Source organism: Manis javanica, chromosome 13 (assembly GCF_040802235.1).
Source record: "Manis javanica isolate MJ-LG chromosome 13, MJ_LKY, whole genome shotgun sequence".
In the NCBI taxonomy this organism is placed as follows: Eukaryota; Metazoa; Chordata; class Mammalia; order Pholidota; family Manidae; genus Manis; species Manis javanica.
The window spans coordinates 91,936,433-91,953,137 of record NC_133168.1 but is presented as its reverse complement, the minus strand read 5'-3'; the positions used below and the strand labels follow the sequence as shown (position 1 = coordinate 91,953,137).

Here is a 16,705-nt window from a genome sequence, read left to right as displayed (position 1 = left end):
ACTCGCTATGTGCAGGATGGAAGGCGCAGCCGTCTCCCGGGTTTCTTCCTGGGATGGCTGGGGAACAGGTACCGATACTGGTAAGAAAGCTGTGGGCAGAGGAAGATAATGGACTAAGTTTGGAAGACTTTAGGTTTGGGATACTTGTGAGTAACCTAGGAAGAATTAATATTGTCAAAATGGTAATCCTACCTAAGGCAATCTACAGATTCAAATGCAAACCCTATCAAAATACCAACAGCATTCTTCAATGAACCAGAATCAATCCTTCTGAACTTCATAGGGAAACACAAAAGACCCCGAATAGCCAAAGCAATCCTGAGAAGGAAGAATAAAGCCAGGGGGATGTCACTTCCAAACTTCAGATCTTAGTAGATCTTCATAAAAAGTCAAGATCTACTACAAAGACACAGTAATCAAGACAATTTGGTACTGGCACAAGAACAGACCCACAGACCAGTGGAACACAATAGAGAGTCCAGATATTAACCCAAACATATACGGTCAATTAATAGACGATAAAGGAGCCATGGGTTTATAATGGGGAAATGACAGCCTCTTCAACAGCTGGTGTTGGCAGAACTGGACAGCTACATGTAAGAGACTGAAACTGGATCATTGTCTAACCCCATACACAAAAGGAAAGTCAAAATGGGTCAAAGACCTGAATGTAAGTCATGAAACCATAAAACTCTTAGAAAAAAACATAGGACAAAATCTCCTGGACAGAAACAGGAGCAACTTCTTCATGAACATATCTCCTCAGGCAAGAGAAACAAAAGCAAAAATGAACAAGTGGGACTATATCAAGCTGAAAAGCTTCTGTACAGCAGAGGACACCATCAACAGAACAAAAAGACATCCAACAGTATGGGACAATATGTTCATAAATGACAGATCCGATAAAGGGTTGACATCCAAAGTATATAAAGAGCTCACGAACCTCAACAGACAAAAAGCAAATAATCCATTTAAAAAATGGGCACAGGATTAGAACAGACACTTCTCCAAAGAAGAAATTCAGACGGCCTACAGGCACATGAAAAGGTGCCCACATTGCTAATCATCAGAGAGATGCAAATTAAAACCACAATGATACATCGCCTCATACCAGGAAGGATGACCACTATCCCAAAGACAAACAACAAATGTTGGCGAGGATGTGGAGAAAGGGGAACTGTCTTACACAGCTGGTGGGAATGTAAATTAGTTCAACCATGTGGAAAGCAGTATGGAGGTTCCTGAAAAATCTCCAAATAGAAATACCATTGACCCCGGAATTCCACTCCTAGGAATTTACCCTAACAATGCAGCAGCCCAGTTTGAAAAAGACATATGCACCCCTGTTTATCGCAGCAGAATTTACAATATCCAAGAAATGGAAGCAACCTAAGTGTCCCTCAGTAGATGAATGGATAAAGAAGATGTGGTACATATACACAGTGGAATATTATTCAGCCAGAAGAAGAAGAAAATCCTACCATTTGCAACAACATAGATGGAGCTAGAGGGTATTATGCTCAGTGAAATAAGCCAGGCAGAGAAAGACAAGTACCAAATGATTTCACTCATCTGTGGAGTATAACACCAATGAAAAAAAAACCTGAAGGAACAAAACAGCAGCAGACTCACAGAACCCAAGAATGGACTAACAGTTACCAAAGGGAAAGGGACTGGGGAGGATGGGTGGGAGGGGAGGGATCAGTGGAAGAAAAGGGGCATTACTATTAGCAGACATAATATAGGGGGGCCACAGGGAGGGCTGTACTGTACAACACAGAGAAGACAAGTAGGGATTCTATAGCATCTTACTACGCTGATGGACACTGACTGTAATTGGGTATGTGGGGGGGACTTGATGATGGGGGGAGTCTAGTAAACATAATGTTGCTCATGTAACTGAAGCTTGATACCAAAAAATAATAATAATAACAACTTCATAAAAAATTGGAAAAAAAGATTATCGTTTAAATTTGAAGGAGGGATTAAACAATTTCTAGATAAGCAAAAGCTGAGAGAATTTAGCTCCCACCAACCATCTCTACAGTGTATTTTCGAGGGACTGCTACAGATGGAAGTGTTCCTAACATTAAATAGCTGTCACTAGAGGTAACAAAAGGGGATAGACAAAGAGTACAGAATATGACACCTAATATATAAAGAATGAGGAGGGAAAATTAAAAAAACAGCCTCCCTTAGATTGTTTGTAATAGCATACTTAACTGAGTTAAGATAGATTCTTAGATAGTAAGGAAGGTACCCTTGAACCTCCCACGGCTGACCCAGGAAGAAACAAAACCTGAACAGACCAGGGACCGGCAAGGAAACTGAATCGGGAATCCCCAACGGCAAGGACGACAGGCACCTCGGGAAAACACTTCTAATTCCGAAGGCGCGGCCTCCGGAGGCCTCTCCCCCGCCGCCCCGCCGCGGGTCCCGCCTGACCCCTCAGCTCGCCCGCCCCTCGCCCTCGAGGCCGCCGCCGAGGACCTCCACACGCGGCAGGACACCCTCCGGCCTCCCGCCTACGCGGCCCCCGGACCCCCGTCCCGAGCGGCGGCGGCAGGGCGGCGGCGCGGCCCCCGGCCGGGCCCACCACCCGCGTCGGCCGCTCCGGGCCCTCGGGACCCGCGCCGCCCCCTCACCGGCTTCCCGCGCCCGCAGGCGGAGGCACAGGTCCCCGCGCCCCGTCCGGGCCCCGCCGCGCCGCGCGGACACGTACCTTCCGGCCCGCAGAGCCGTCGCTGTCGCCTTCACCCCTGAAGCGGGGCCCGCCCGGGACGCTCGGCCGCAGGTCCGCCGGGAGGAAGGCGCAGCCGAGCACAGCGCGTGTCCACCCTCACGCGGTCTCCGCGGGGCCCGCTGCGCGGACGGGACGGCGGCTCGGAGCATGGACGGAGCCGCGGGAGCTGCCTCTGCCTAGGGCGCTCGCGAGGCCACCGACTCTTGAATGTGGCGGCGGCGGCGCCTGCAGCTACTCGGCAGCCGCCGGGCTCACTGGTTCCGCGCGCTCGCCCAATGGCTGCCTGCTCCGCGGCGCCGCCTTGCTTACTGGCCACGAGTGCCGTCAGTCGGAGGCGGGCCTGCGGGCGACCTGCGCGCTCATTGGCCGCGAGGGCCGTCAGGCGCGGGCTGTCACTTTCTTCGATATACTTTCTAATTTCTCATGAGACGTCCCACGCGTCAGTTTTTTTTAAATTAATTTATTTAGGTGTCCTTAATACGCAATCACATGAGCAACAATGTGGTTACTAGATTCCCCCCATTATCCAGTCCCCCCCACACACCCCATTACAGTCACTGACGATCCGCGTAGTGAGACGCTGTAGAGTCACTACTTGTCGTCTCCGTGTTGTACCGCCCTCCCCGCGCCCCCCCCTGCCTTCTGTGCGCTGATCCTGCTGCCCCTCATTCCCCTTGTCCCTCCCTCCCTCCCCACCTACCCTCCCGAGTCCCTTTCCCTCTGGTAACTGTCAGTCCACTCTTGGGTTCTGTGCGTCTGCGGCTGTTCTGTTCCTTCAGTTTTTGCTTTGTTCTTATGCTCCACACGAGTGAAATCATTCGGTGCTTGTCTTTCTCCGCCTGGCTTATTTCACTGAGCGTAATACCCTCTAGCTCCGTCCATGGTGTTGCAAATGGTAGGATTCATTTTCTTCCTATGGCTGAATAATATTCCATTGTATACATGCACCACATCTTCCTTATCCATCCATCTACTGAGGGACACTTAGGTTGCTTCCATTTCTTGGCTATTGTAAATAACTCACCTGTTATTAAGTTATTTAATTTTCAAGGGATTGGGGATTTTCTAAATATCTTTCTATTACGGATCTGTGATTTAATGCACTACGGTCAGAGGTCAGAGAACAAACATATTTTGTATGACTTCAATTCTTTGAAATTTAGTTCAGTTTTGTGACCTATGTGATCAATATGTTATATGCTCCTGAAAATTCTGTTGTTGTGGAGTGGAATGTTCTATTAGTGTTACCTAGATCTAGTTGGTGGATACCATTCAGTTTTTCTGCATCTTTGCTGTTTTTTATCTACTTGTCCTATCAGTTACTGAGAAAAAAAGTGTTGACATATCCAAGTAGATTGATGGACTTGTCTGTGCTTTCCGTTTAGTTATATTAGTTTTTCTTTTCTTTCTGTTAGCATTTTGGGATGCTTTTAGTAGGTGCATTAATATATCTTCTTGGTGAGTTTATACTTTCATCATTATGCATGGAGATGGGTGTGAGCGCGCGGCCCGGTTCCTCTGCCTCTGCGTGTCTTCGGCGCGGGCGCCCCGGCACATGCAGAGCGCACCTGCTGTTGCGGGAGAGCAGCGCGGGACGCGCGGCAGCAGGGTGCCCAGGGCCGCCGGTGGCCTGGGGCGTTCGGCCCGCTCCGTGCCCGGGTGGGGGGCGGGGCTCGAGGCCACGGACACCACCCTTGGACGACGGGCGCGACCAGGGGCCCACGGACGGTGGTCCCCTCCTGTGGGGCCGGGCCTGCCCTACCTCCCTACCGTGGCCAGGAGGGGAAAAGCGCTGCCTCCGGGAGCGCAGCCCGGGCCCGGGGACGGGGGGTCTAAGGCCGGCGCTGGCCGGCGGGTGGGGGCGAGTGGAGGTGATCGGAGCGCAGGGCTTAGGGGCTCCCGCGCTGCGGAGGGAGCCCACGGCCTGCCTGCGGGGTGGGGGACCCGCCGGCCTGCCCGCGGGTTGGCCCTGCCTCTGGGCGGGGATGCCAGGCTGAAGGCGGGTGTGCCCACCGCCACCCCCAGCCCCCGGACGCCTGTGGGGCTGGGGGACGAGGCCCGGCAGCCGCAGGTGGTCACGGTGGGGCGGGGAAGGGGCTGGGCGAGGGGGGGGCACCCGCGGTGAGCGGGTGGGAGGGGCCGGCGGCCGCGGACTCTCTTGTCCCCCCGCCCCCTGCATGCCCCAGGAGCTCTTTTCTCCCACTTTCTCCCTAGATAAAAGCCTACCTGGCTTTCTTTCCTACCTTGATCAGTGTTTGCAAAGTTCATTCTCTGACTCTGGGAACAAGAACCCCGGTATCATTTTAGTCTGTTAAAATTCCCCGTTCTGCCCCCTCATTGTTTCTGTGTCTCATCAAGTATTTTATCAGACGTTTTCTGTTTTATATTCGTGTGAATTACTTCCCTTTCCCTTTGAGGTCGCAGACCCTCACCCCTTCTCCTTGGTTCAAGATGACACACAGACCTCATTCTCCCTGCCTAACTCCAGGGAGGGGAGATCCCAGGGCAAAACACCTTTGAAAGCGAAATCAGGCAAAGGGAGAAATGATGTTCAAAGGCCGTTTATTGCCTACAAGGAGTCGCCCTGCGTCTCTCTCTCTCTCTCTCTCTCTCTCTCTCTCTCTCTCTCTCTCTGTCTCTCCTGTTGCAGTAGAGGAGAGCCAATACTCCCACCAAGCTCTCTGGTCCAGGGAAGCCCTCGCTCGCCCACGTGATTACCCACTGATGGAGACGGACTACTTCTCTCCAGCCCTTGGAAACCGCTGTGGATAGGGACATGCACTAAAGCCAGGCCAAGAGATTCTGCAAATATTGCAATTTTACCCGCACCCTGTCTGTGGAACAGATGTGTATGGCTTCCCTGTATGTACTTAATTAAATTTTGTTACTTTTTCTCCTGTTAATCTGTCTCATGTCAACCTGTTTCTTGCTCCAGCTAAGGGAACCTCAGGGATAGAAGAAATTCTTCCTGCCACCACCGGTCAAGTAGCTATGTTTACGAAGGGCTGACCCAGGACCTCCATCTTTTTCTTGAAAGGAGCAGGATCGTGTGGAGAAAATGGAAATTATAGCCAGGATTCTTGCCTGGGTGACACACACTGTAGACCTGAAGGGCCTGTTAGCACGTCTATGGGATGTTTACAGAGAGGCTGGTCAGTCTTGGGAGTGTTAGGCAGAAAAATAGATATGAGCGGGATGAGAGACAATTAAGGCCAGTAAAGTTCACTAAAAAAGGGACTCAAAAAGCATTCTGTCCCAGGGGACTGAGGAGGAGCAGAAAAGAAAAACAAAACGCTAGTGAATTGGTGCAGGAATGTCTGCTTTGGACCCTTGCAAGCTGCTACTTCATGTGTCTGCACCCCAGCCTCTCTCCTACCATTTCCCCTTGAAAAGCCCTGGCCGCTTGTGTGTCAGGAGGATGGTGGTTCTCTAAGGCAGGAGCCTGCCACTCCCTCATTTGCTAGCAAGTCAATAAACTATTCTTTCCTTTCCTCAAAACCTTGTCACTGTGTTTTGTGATTTGACCTCAGGGACGAGGAGCGGGTCTCGGTATCAGGAGCAGCACCCCCCGTACCCCGACCAAGTGCCCGCAGGGCCGCTCCTTCAGTGTCAAGAGCCCACAGGGCCGAGCTGCCAGGGACGCAGAGCTCCCGGCTTCCTCCTTGCTAGCCACAGGGGACTGTGCCGGCCAGGAGTGCCTGCTGTGTGGCGGGTCAAGCACAAGCCTCTAGAACTCCCTCCAAAGTACATGTTGAAAGCAGTACTGCCTTCCAGGAGAGGTTACAGACTGGAGTTAACACCAAGGACTTGGAAGGTGTCGGGGTGGTGATTTCCACAGACCCTTATTGAAGTCACTCACTTGGCCTACTCAGAAAACGGACGAATCTTGGAGATGACAGTGCATGATTATCACTGTAATCGGAGTGTCTCAAATTGCAGCTACTGTTCTCCTCCTATGAGTAAAGACCAGCAGGGCAGTTAGCTTTCAGCCGGCAAGGAGAGAAAACTGTCTCAGAGGCATATCAGACCTCCAGACTTAGGTTGTCATTTAGTCAGAAGGAACCTTCATCTCCTTTTCCTTCCAGAAGATGTCACACTGTCCCATCCCAGTGATGGTACTAGGCTGATTGGACCCAGTAATCGGGAAGTACAGCTCATCTAGGCATATTGATAGCACAGTCACGTGTCAGAAGGTGGGAAATAAATCCAACAAAAATTCAGGGACCTTTCATCTTAGAGAAGTTTCTAGAAGTCTATCGTGTGGGCATGCCAAGCTCTCCTAAGGTGATGAATAAGGTGCTGTATCTGAGCCCTCCTCCCCTCCACACACACACAAAGGGCACAGCAGCCTGGTAGACCACCTCGGATTTCAGAGGCAGCATAGACCTCATTTCCAGTGTGCTACTCTGAGCCATTTACTGATTGGTGTGAAAAGCACCTAGTTTGAGAGCAGCCTGGACCTTTGGAAGGTGGAAGGCAGGAGATGGCAACACCTGGATCTCCTCTCACTGCCACCCCTTCAAGGTGCAAACCTGAAAACGACCTAGCATGAGACTGACTTGCCCAGGATCACAAGGCCCAGACCCCGGCCTGACCTGCGTGGTGGTCCACGCTCCGTGCCAAGCCTGGCTGGCATTCTTCCGTCACTGAGTCTGTGCGACAGACACACGTGACACCAGCCCCCAGGAGCTGGAGGTGTCATCCATGTATCCCTGGGGATGTCCCTAGGGAGGAATGTCTGGCATGACCCTCCCTGTGCAGGTTGGGACATTGGGGAGCTCCTGGGAGGTGCTGTGGCTTCAGCAGGACAGGGAACTGGTGACAAAAAGCAGCCTGAGCTCAGCTCTTGTCTCGTCAGAGCTGGGACCCTGGTGTCATTGCCAAAGAGCGAGGGGAGGGCTCTGGTGGAGATCTGTGTACTCATGCATGGCAAGGGCCAGGCGGGTGGGCAGTCAGCAGCCCAGACGGGCATGTGGTCTGAATTCAGGGAGCAGCCCAGGAAATGGACCCTTGAAGAAGTGATGTCACTGAAGACACGCCCAGTAGAACCTGAATTGTGACCCGGACGGAACCCAGATTCTGGCGGCCGCAGACCCCAGTCCTGCTCACTTGACCGGAGGCGCTCGACAGAGCAACATGCGGTCTTGCTGTGCGGAGCCTTCTGAAGGCTTGGGAGTCACGGAAGCCGAGACGGAGAGTCCTCCTGCTCGCTCTGGGCGTTGGCTGAGAGAACACTTCCAACGCCTCTGTCTGTGTCTCCCGAGGAGCCCCGAGGTAACACAGGGCAGCCCAGAGCGGGCCCCTCCAGGGCCAGGCCACTGTGGGAGCCATCCCGGGCTGACCTTTTCCCCCGGCTCCTTGTGTGTGTGCAGTGGGCGTGGGGCTTGGGGGGACTGAAGGCTGGGGAGGAGGGAGCGGTGAGTGTCACAGCTCTGGTCTCATCATTCAGGACATGGAGGTGAGTGTTGGGACCAGGTACTTCCACCCACATGTTAATCCTGAGCCCAGGGGGTGTCCTCTCCTTCCCTCGAGGGACTGGATGTCTAGGCAGATGGCCCTGTGTGCCTGATCTCAGGGACAAGGGTTGGGTTCCACATGGCCCCCTGCGGGGAGGTCCACGCAGCCCCCGGTGCCTCCTATCCCGCTACCAGGCTACGGCTTTGAAGAGCTCCACCCTGGGGAGCGAGGAGGAGCCGATGGATGGATTTACCTACTCCATCTCCCTGGACCTGGGGCACGCTGCCTACACCCCAGGACCCCATTCCAAGCCTGGTAACCTGCCAGGACCCTCCCAGGGCTGCCCCATGAGATTGGTCGAGACCCACTCCAGACGGCCTGGAACCTCGCTCCCGGGGGCACCCCGTGCCTCTCCTTGCTTGCATCCCAGAGGGCTGGGGGCTCTCGGGTGAGCGCAAACCTCCCTTGTCCTGGTGGTTCCTGGGTTTCCCACTGACTATCTCCCTGCTGCCCCCCTCAGCGTGAACCTGAGCCATCTGCCCATGGGACTGAGGTCCCCAAGCGCAGGGTTCCTCGGACAGGCGTGAGGAGGGAGGGGAGAAAGCGCACGGGACGCGTGGAACCAGCTCCAGACACCAGCCGGAGCGCTCCCAAGGCCACCCTCCCTCCCGAGGACGCTGACCAGCCCACACGTGTGAAAGAGAAGCAGGGGCTGTTCACGGCAAGGTCATCTTCAGGGGCAACCCTCAGCCGGAATGCTTCTTGGCCCCTACTCTCTGCAAAGGATGCTGACCAGCCAGCCACGGGCCAGCGGCTCCCCCGGTGAGCATCCAGCCCCTCCTCGGCCCAGACGGGCCTCTGCCCACAGCCCGCGGTGTCTTGAGCTTCCCCACGTGTCTGAGCCTCAGCGTGCTCCTCTGACGGGCAGGGTGGCTGGCGATCAGCCCGTTAGGGTGCCCGTGGGGAACACGGGAGGAGCTTAGAGGGGCTCCCCTGGTGCCTGGCAGTGCAGAAAGGACTGCCGGCCAAGCTGGGCCACTTTGGGGCTTACTTCTCTGTACCCGATGAAAAGCCTTAGGCCTCACCCATCAGTGGCCTGGAGCCTGGCTCATTTGGAAAAGCACATGGGAAGCAGCCTTTTGGAATGGAGGCTCACGATTCCCTGTGGCTGTGCCCGGTCCTTGTCCTCATCATGGCCACACGAGGGACCTCTGGGGACAGCAGAGGGGTACCTGGGAAGGTTCGGGTAGGACTACCTTCAGTCACAATAAGTATGCGGCACCCACTTTGTGCAGACCCTTTGGGGTCACTTAGCATAACTGAGTGAAGGAAGCAGACACAGTACTGGGACCCCGTCCCGTGTGGAGTCGGGCAGTCACTTCAGGCGTCATCCGCAGGTCACAGCCGGGAAGCATCACGGGCGATACCCTCACCGCCTCCTCATGTAATGGGGGGCATGACGAGGGGCCAGAGGAGGATCTGAGAAAGTGAGCGTTCACTGGGCCAGGAGGGGGCACTGCCTGTGTGCACAAAGTGGGTGGAGGAGGCGTGTAGGCCTTGGGGCAGGGGGCGCACAGCAGAGCCCAGCAGGTCACTCATCTTCGGGATCCCACGGGCGGGCTGACGACTGGGGACTTCCTATTCGGGAGGATGGGAGAGGATGGGGTCCCAGGACAGACGCGCAGGGTCAGGAAGGGGGAGGGGCAGGTGCCTGGACAGGCAGGGGAGTGCACAGCGGCCAGGCCCACACAAGGGTGGACTCGGAGGGCAGTGTGGCTGGAAAGACCAGGCTTCTCACTCTGCCACCCGCCGGCCTTCCCCCAGCCCCAGGATGGGACGGGATAGGTGCCTTGCCTGGGAGCTCGAGCATGTGCCCTGTACCATCGATGCCAGCCAGCTTTCATCCACCCTGGTGGACCAAGTCCTCCACCACTTGGTCCAGGAGGAGCACCTGGGGCCCACGGTGGCAGAGCTGGAAGGTGAGGGTCTGCGGCCAGAGGACCATGTAGGGTGGGCTTCCCGGACTGGGGTTCCCTTCAAGACAGTGAGGGAGGGCTCTTCTGTCATTGTAAGGTACGGGGAATCAGGCCCGGGGTGACCATTTCTCTGTGTCCTGCTCCAGACCCACGGCAGAAGCAGCTGGCTCCAGAGACACGGGGAGGGCCGGCTTCGTGCCTAGAGCCCGTCCAGGAGGTCCCCGAGACCCCTGTGCTGGAGCGACGGGAGGTGTCACCTGCCTCAGCCCCTGCAGAGCCAGAGGATGTCCCAGCAGTGGCCTCAGCCCAGGGGCCAGGCCCTGAGCTGGAGCCCCATGAGCCCGCGGGCCTGGGGCCCAGGGCACTTGGTGGAATGGCACCAGGCGTGGCAGAGCCAGGTCCAGGTCCAGAGCCCACCAGCCCCTGTGCTGCGAGCCCCTGGGACATCCCAGGAGTGGTCTCAGGCCGCGAGCTGGAGCCCCGTGAGTCCTCAGGTGCGGGGCCCATGGCACCTGCAGGAATGGCACAGTGCCTGGCAGAGCCAGAGGTGGTCCCAGAGCCCACCAGCCCCTGTGCCATGAGCACCCCGGATTTGCCGAGGAAGAGGAAGCGGGGCATCCTGGTGTTTGCCCCACGCCTGGTGGCCGAGCAGCTGACCCTGATGTGTGCGGTGAGCGGAGCGGGCTCCGGGGTCAGGGGTGGGCCTTCCCTGTGTCACGGGCTGCCCCAGACCTGCCGTCCCGACGTGGACTCCTGTGATCTGGGCACACGTCCCAGCTTCCCCACGGATTCACCATGTGCCCTGAGAGACTCTCCTCACCCCCAAGCCCTCCCTAACCACACGGGGACAGTAGGGCCGGCCCTTAGGGATCCCTGCCTGGGAACAGGGGCACCAGGGGCACAGCTGGATGACACCTCTTGTCATCCCCAGGAGCTGTACAGTAGGGTTGAATGTGGTGAATGCAAGGTCTACGTAGAGAGACAACCACTGAGGGAAGCCATTGCGCTCCTGGCCCCCAACATCCTTAACGTCATCAAGCACTTTGGTACCACGTTTCATTTGGTCATCTCCTCCTGCCTCGGGGGCCCGAGCACGACCACCCAGGACAGGGCCCGAGTGGTGGAGTTCTGGATCCAGGTGGCCAAGGTCTGTCATGGGACGGCCCCCGGGGTCCCCTCCTTCGCCAGCTCTCAGGATGGGTGCCTGCGGTCTGCCCTGCATGGTCCCTGGGCCCTCCTGCCAGGGGCGTGCGGACCTGGACTCGCAGACCCCGGGGGTGGGACAGCCATCCCTGGCCCCTTGCTTGGGTTGAGCCACAGTCCTCCACCCAGGAGGGCTGCTCAGCAGGTACCAGGTGTGCTGGGCTCCCTGGGTGTCTGTCTCCTTAAGGACAGGAGTTCATGGGGGGCCAGAGCAGAGAAGCCGGCCACACTCTCAGCTCTGTCTTCCCTCCCAGGAGTGTCTGGCTCTCAGAAATTTTGAGTCCTTCCGTGCCATCATCTTCGCCCTGCAGCGCCCTCCTGTACGTCGCCTGGAGAGCACCTGGGGACAAGTTTCCTGGTGGGTAGTCCTGTCCCTGGGACCAGGGCACCTGAGTGGACAGGGACACCCCTACATCTTGCAGTGTCCCTCAGTGGGCTGGGACATCCTGGGAGGCGGCAGAGCCTAGGGGCGGGGATGGTGGGCTCTTGGGGCCCGCTGTGGATTAGGCCACGGGTACCCCTGCAGGAATCAGTTTCCTGCAATGTCAGGTGTGGGGTGAAGCCCATTGGAGATCTGGAGCTTGTGCTCTGCAGCAGGAGGTCTCTGCCCCAAGGACAGCGACCTGGCCCAAAGCACATTCGCCCCCGGGAGAACTGGGAATGGAGGCCCTGGGTGGAAACATGCAGCCCCCTCCAAAGGCCACGGATTCCCCAGGGCTCAGGGCCATGGTGGAAAGCCTCCTGCGGGCTAGTGGGCCTTGTAGGATCCCCAGGAAAAGGGGTCGGCCCCGAGACTCTCTGCCTGCTGGCCATGTATCTACCTCCTCCTCTCCCCTCCCCGTAGGAAGAGCTCCTGGATCTACAGAAAACTTAAAAAGAGGAACAAGGGGCTCAAAGGGAAGCAGCTCCTCAAGGTAAATGGGGGCTGGAGGTCTGGAACGGAGGGGTTCTTTGGGCAAGTCCTCTGCCACGCTGTGGCACAGCTTTGGGGAAGACTCAAGGAGTGTAGGGTGAGCGGGGGAAGGTGATGTGGAAAGTAGGGTCCCCCAGGCCCATGAGGGCCTCGTCTGTCTCCCTCCCTGGCTCCACTTGGCTGCGGGCCTGGCATCCAGTGAGGACCCAGGGGACAGACCCCTGGTCAGGGTTGGGGATGGCATGGCGTCAGCAGCAGGGTTGGGGCCTGTGGCTGAGCAAGGTCGGCTTCTCCCCTGGGTCCCCTGAGCCTGTCACGGCCCCTCTGTGGCCTCGGGCTCCCCATGTGCACATGGAGGGTTCCCGTCAGCCTGGCGGGGGGGCCTCCCAGGTGAGCAGGGTCCAGGGAGCACAAGACGCGCTTCAGCTTTGTGCACCCCCCTGGTCATGTGAGGGGAGCCGTGCTGATAGCCGGGTGACAGTGAGTGCTCAGGGCACCCTGGGAGGCAGAGGGACCTCCCCTGACCCTCTCAGGGCGGTGGCCATGGCCCGAGGACCCGAATGAGTATGAGTGTGTGCTGGAGCTGGGGTCGCTCTGGGCTGAGAGCCTGCTGGAGGTGGGGATAGCGTAGGTGCCAGGGGGCTCGGGCAAGGCATCCATCCACCACGGTCTGGCTGTGGGAGGCACGTGGGAGGGGAGCAGGAGCACCTGAGTGTCGTGCACCTTGCAGGAGGCGAGGGCCATGGTGAGGCAATGGCCACAGTCCCCCAGGGCATCCCAGGATACGAAGCAGCAGGTGAGAGTGGGGTGGCCAGGGTCATGGCGGTGGGGTGACCCTGCACCTGCTCCTGGTCCCACCAGCTCTGAACTGCCAGCTCCGGTGTGACCAGAAGGAGGGCGAGAGCAGCTGGGTACAGGGGGAAGTTGGAGGACAGGTGCCAGGCCCACAGGGCCTGGGATTGGCCAAAAGCCAGCCCTGGGAGGGCCCGGGAGGGGAGAGCAGGGCGAAGGGAAGGGGGGAGGCCGCACAGGGTGATCCAAGGGAGCTGGGGGCTGCGGGTGTGGGGTTCAGGGGAGGCTCTGTGGGCGCCCCTGAGGCAGGTGGGGACTCATCACCTCCCCACCCCGGTGGCACAGGGCATGATCCCGCCGCTCGGACTGATCCTGTACGACGCCTTAGAGAAACAACAGGAACATCATGTGGACGTGAGTGACCCGGCAGGGCTCAGGGGGGCAGGATGGTGAGCTTTAGGGAGGAGAGAGCCCTCAATGAGCCCGGACCTCTCAGCACCAGCCACCCCCATCCTGAGTCCCCCCCGCTCCACCCCAGGACCTGGCCTTCTTCGACAGGAATACCAGAAGGACCCACCTAAAGCCCGGTCCTGGCCCCAGGGCAGGCGGGGCTGAGGGCTCCAGGGGGCAGCATGTGGGCAGGACTGGTCTCCCCATCAGGTCCTGCCCTGGGGGAGGGATGCTGCTCCTTCAGGGCAGGAAGCACATCGGGGGGCTGGTAGTGCCTTACCGCCTGAGGCCTCAGCTCCCCAGTGCAGTTCCCGCTTCTCGGTAGCCCCGAGCCTGGGCCAGACCCAGGTGCTGTTTCTGGGCAGGCCTGCCCCTTGGAGGGCCCTGGCGGTCCTACACCTTGAGAAAGGGTGGGGACGTTCCGGCCTCATTCTGGGCTCAGGGGGCTGTTTCCGATGTACTTTGGCTGCCTTGCTGTCTTCCAGGGTGATGGTATAAAATAGAGAGAGTTGAGTGCCCAGCCATGAAAGGTGAGGGACGTAGTCAAGACCCCCTGGGCAGGACCTTGTCCGGGCCATGCCCTGGGTCTAACGTGTGTTGAGAGAGTTAAGACACGCAGAGCTCAGGACACTAAAGGCTTTGTTAGGTGGGGGATGGGGTGGCATCAAGGCCGCATTCCTGGAGGAGGAGCTGGACACCCAACAGTGGGAACAGGCAGGGCTGGATGGCATTGGAAGGAAGGTGGGTTTCCGTGAGCAAAGATCCGGGACCACCCCAGTGCCCCACTCCTCACCCCCTCCTCGTCTGCATCCTGTCCTTCCTCTGCCCCAGATCACTGACTTCCTAGAGGAGATCCTCACATACAAGTTCCTGGCCAGGCAGTATGACCTGGAGCCCAAGGAGCACTTCCTGTCCTTTTTCCGGACAGTGAAGCTCCTGCGTGAGGACCAGAGGTGAGGCTGCCAGGAGTGGGGTGTGGGCTGTAGCTGCCGGCAGGCTCTGGGGGAAGGGTCCCCTGCCATGTGGCTCCAGGGGCTCACAGGTGTCCCTCTGTCCTGCAGCTACGGCCTGTCCTACCACCTGGAGCCCCCAGGCCAGAGGGCAGGCAGAAAGGGACTGTTACAGTTCTTCAGGTCCCGCAAGATTTAAACTTACGGGCCAGGGCCAGGTGAGTTTCTGGGCTGGGGCAATTGGCAGGGGGTGGGCTGTTCCCCAGCCTTAGGGAAGCTTTGGGCCCTGCTGGGTGTGGGGGCGTCCTAAAGACCGGTGCGGCTGCAATCCCGCTCCACTCACCGATCGGTTGTGCCAGACTGAAGGGTGGTTCCCTGCCCCCTCTGGGACCCAGTTTCCTCCTCCGTGAGTAGGTGACACTCAGGAGCCTTCCCGTAACAGGGACTCCCTGGGTGCTGGTGATTGACAGGACCCTCCGCACAGGGCCCAGAGCCCAGAGGGCAGTGGGGACGGGGTGGAAGCAGGATAATGGGGGGAACCCGGGATAACCTGCCTCTTCTGCTCACCCGCGTGGCCCTGTAGCTGCTGTCATCGGGCCCTCGGCCCTGCTGGTGTCCTGGCTGCATGTGGAGGAGGGCTTCTTCCCCTTCGGGCAGGCGGCACCCGGCGCCCCAGGGCCCCAGTCTGCCTGCTGCTCCTCCTCCTCCCGCTGCTCATCCGGAGCCTCTGCCGGGGCAGCTGCTCTGGCACCTCCTCCGTCGGCCGACTCGGGCAGCTCCCCAGGCTGCCGCTGCATCCTCAAGGACCCATATGTAGCTGCGGCGCACCTGGCCACCTTTGTGCTGTGTCGTCCCCTCTGCTTGTGGCCCGTTGGACAGAGGCGAGCTGCCCCACCGTGTGGAGGATGTTCCCCTTCGTGCAGGTGGCGTCCCGCCGTGACACCAACTCCTGCCTGGGTGCCGTCATCCACCGAGTCGTAGCCACAGGGTTCCACGAATAGGTGGGCGCTGTCCTCACCAGGCCCGGCCTTTCCCGGGATGGACATAGACACGGTGCAGTGCTGCGTGGGACCACGGCCTCCTGATGCCCAGCGGAGGCATCCGAGGATGCAGGGGTGCCCGACTGTTGCAGGGTCCCGGGGCTTGCTTACAGGGGAGCCCCCTGTACAACTTCCTCCCCTCATCCCTGAGAAATAGCCTCCCCAGGCGCAGTGTGGTCTGGGTGTTGTCTCTGAGGTTTATGGTTCCTGGGGGTTGGGGTCATACTTGTGCAGAATGTAATAAATGCTGAACGGATTGCCACCACACTGCTCTTTCTTCTCAAAGCTCTGCCCCTCCTGCGGACTTCGTGTGCCCCAGCCCACCCCACCCCAGCCCTCAAACTCTCTGATGCAGGGGGGCCCTGACCTCCGCCAGGTTGTCCTCCATCCTCTGTCCTCCCCCCGTAAGGTGCTGAGGAAGAGCGGGGTGCTCTAAGCCCGAGGGTGGCACACCTCGGCAACACTGGGGAGGGCTGTTCAAACAGAAACTGAACCTTGTTTCCTGTCACCTATAGATTATGATCAGACACCGAAACTTGTTGATTAGAAGCCCCAGGGTGTCTTTTCAAGTCTTGAACACCACGGCAGATGTACCCAAGTAGATCCCAGGGCTGCAGGGCGCCAGTGTAGCACTGTCCCATCTAATCAGGCACAGCTGCTCCACACATTCCAGAAAATTCGTTTGCGAAAAACTTTGAACTTGGTCTCTCAAAGCACCTCCAAGAGGTGCATGCCTTCCACTGGGGGGGCTTTGTCTGAGCCCACTTTCTCCACGCTTCACACCTCAGAGCACCCCCCAAAGCTCCCGGGTTCCCAGTCCTCCCCCATGGTGCCCCTCAGCCGCCCATCCCCAGGCCAGGCTGGTGTGAGGCCCCTGGTGTCCCGCTCCTGGGTCCTGGCTGAGAGGCCTCACGTCTGCGACAAAAGGCTTGGGAGGCTGAGCGGAGGCACTTGGCTCTGATTCTCCCCACACGCTCCCCCAGGACTCTCAGGATGTGTTCACCCTCCCAGGAGGGGAGGCCTGGCCTGGAGGGGAGCTCCAGGATCAGCACAAACACCCCCTTGGGGGGCTCCAGGATGGAGAGTCTCCAGGCCTTATGCTGCAGGTGGAGCCCCAGATTGGGACTGGGGAAGCAGACGTGGGCCCTCCTGACAGCCTCAGGTGACCAGGTGACAGGAGG

The 16,705-nt window shown here is 58.2% G+C and overlaps 1 protein-coding gene across 1 annotated transcript; it reads left to right on the top strand.

Moving 5' to 3' along the window:
• The first annotated feature begins 9,967 nt into the window (after positions 1-9,967).
• Positions 9,968-15,767, top strand: LOC140845420 (ral-GDS-related protein-like). The gene is made up of 8 exons (XM_073219495.1): positions 9,968-10,179; positions 10,323-10,846; positions 11,108-11,323; positions 11,634-11,737; positions 12,224-12,293; positions 13,023-13,088; positions 13,430-13,498; positions 14,366-15,767. The coding sequence occupies exons 1-8, from the start codon at positions 10,032-10,034 to the stop codon at positions 14,489-14,491; spliced, it is 1,323 nt and encodes a 440-aa protein (XP_073075596.1). The 5' UTR covers positions 9,968-10,031; the 3' UTR covers positions 14,492-15,767.
• Positions 15,768-16,705: the final 938 nt, after the last annotated feature.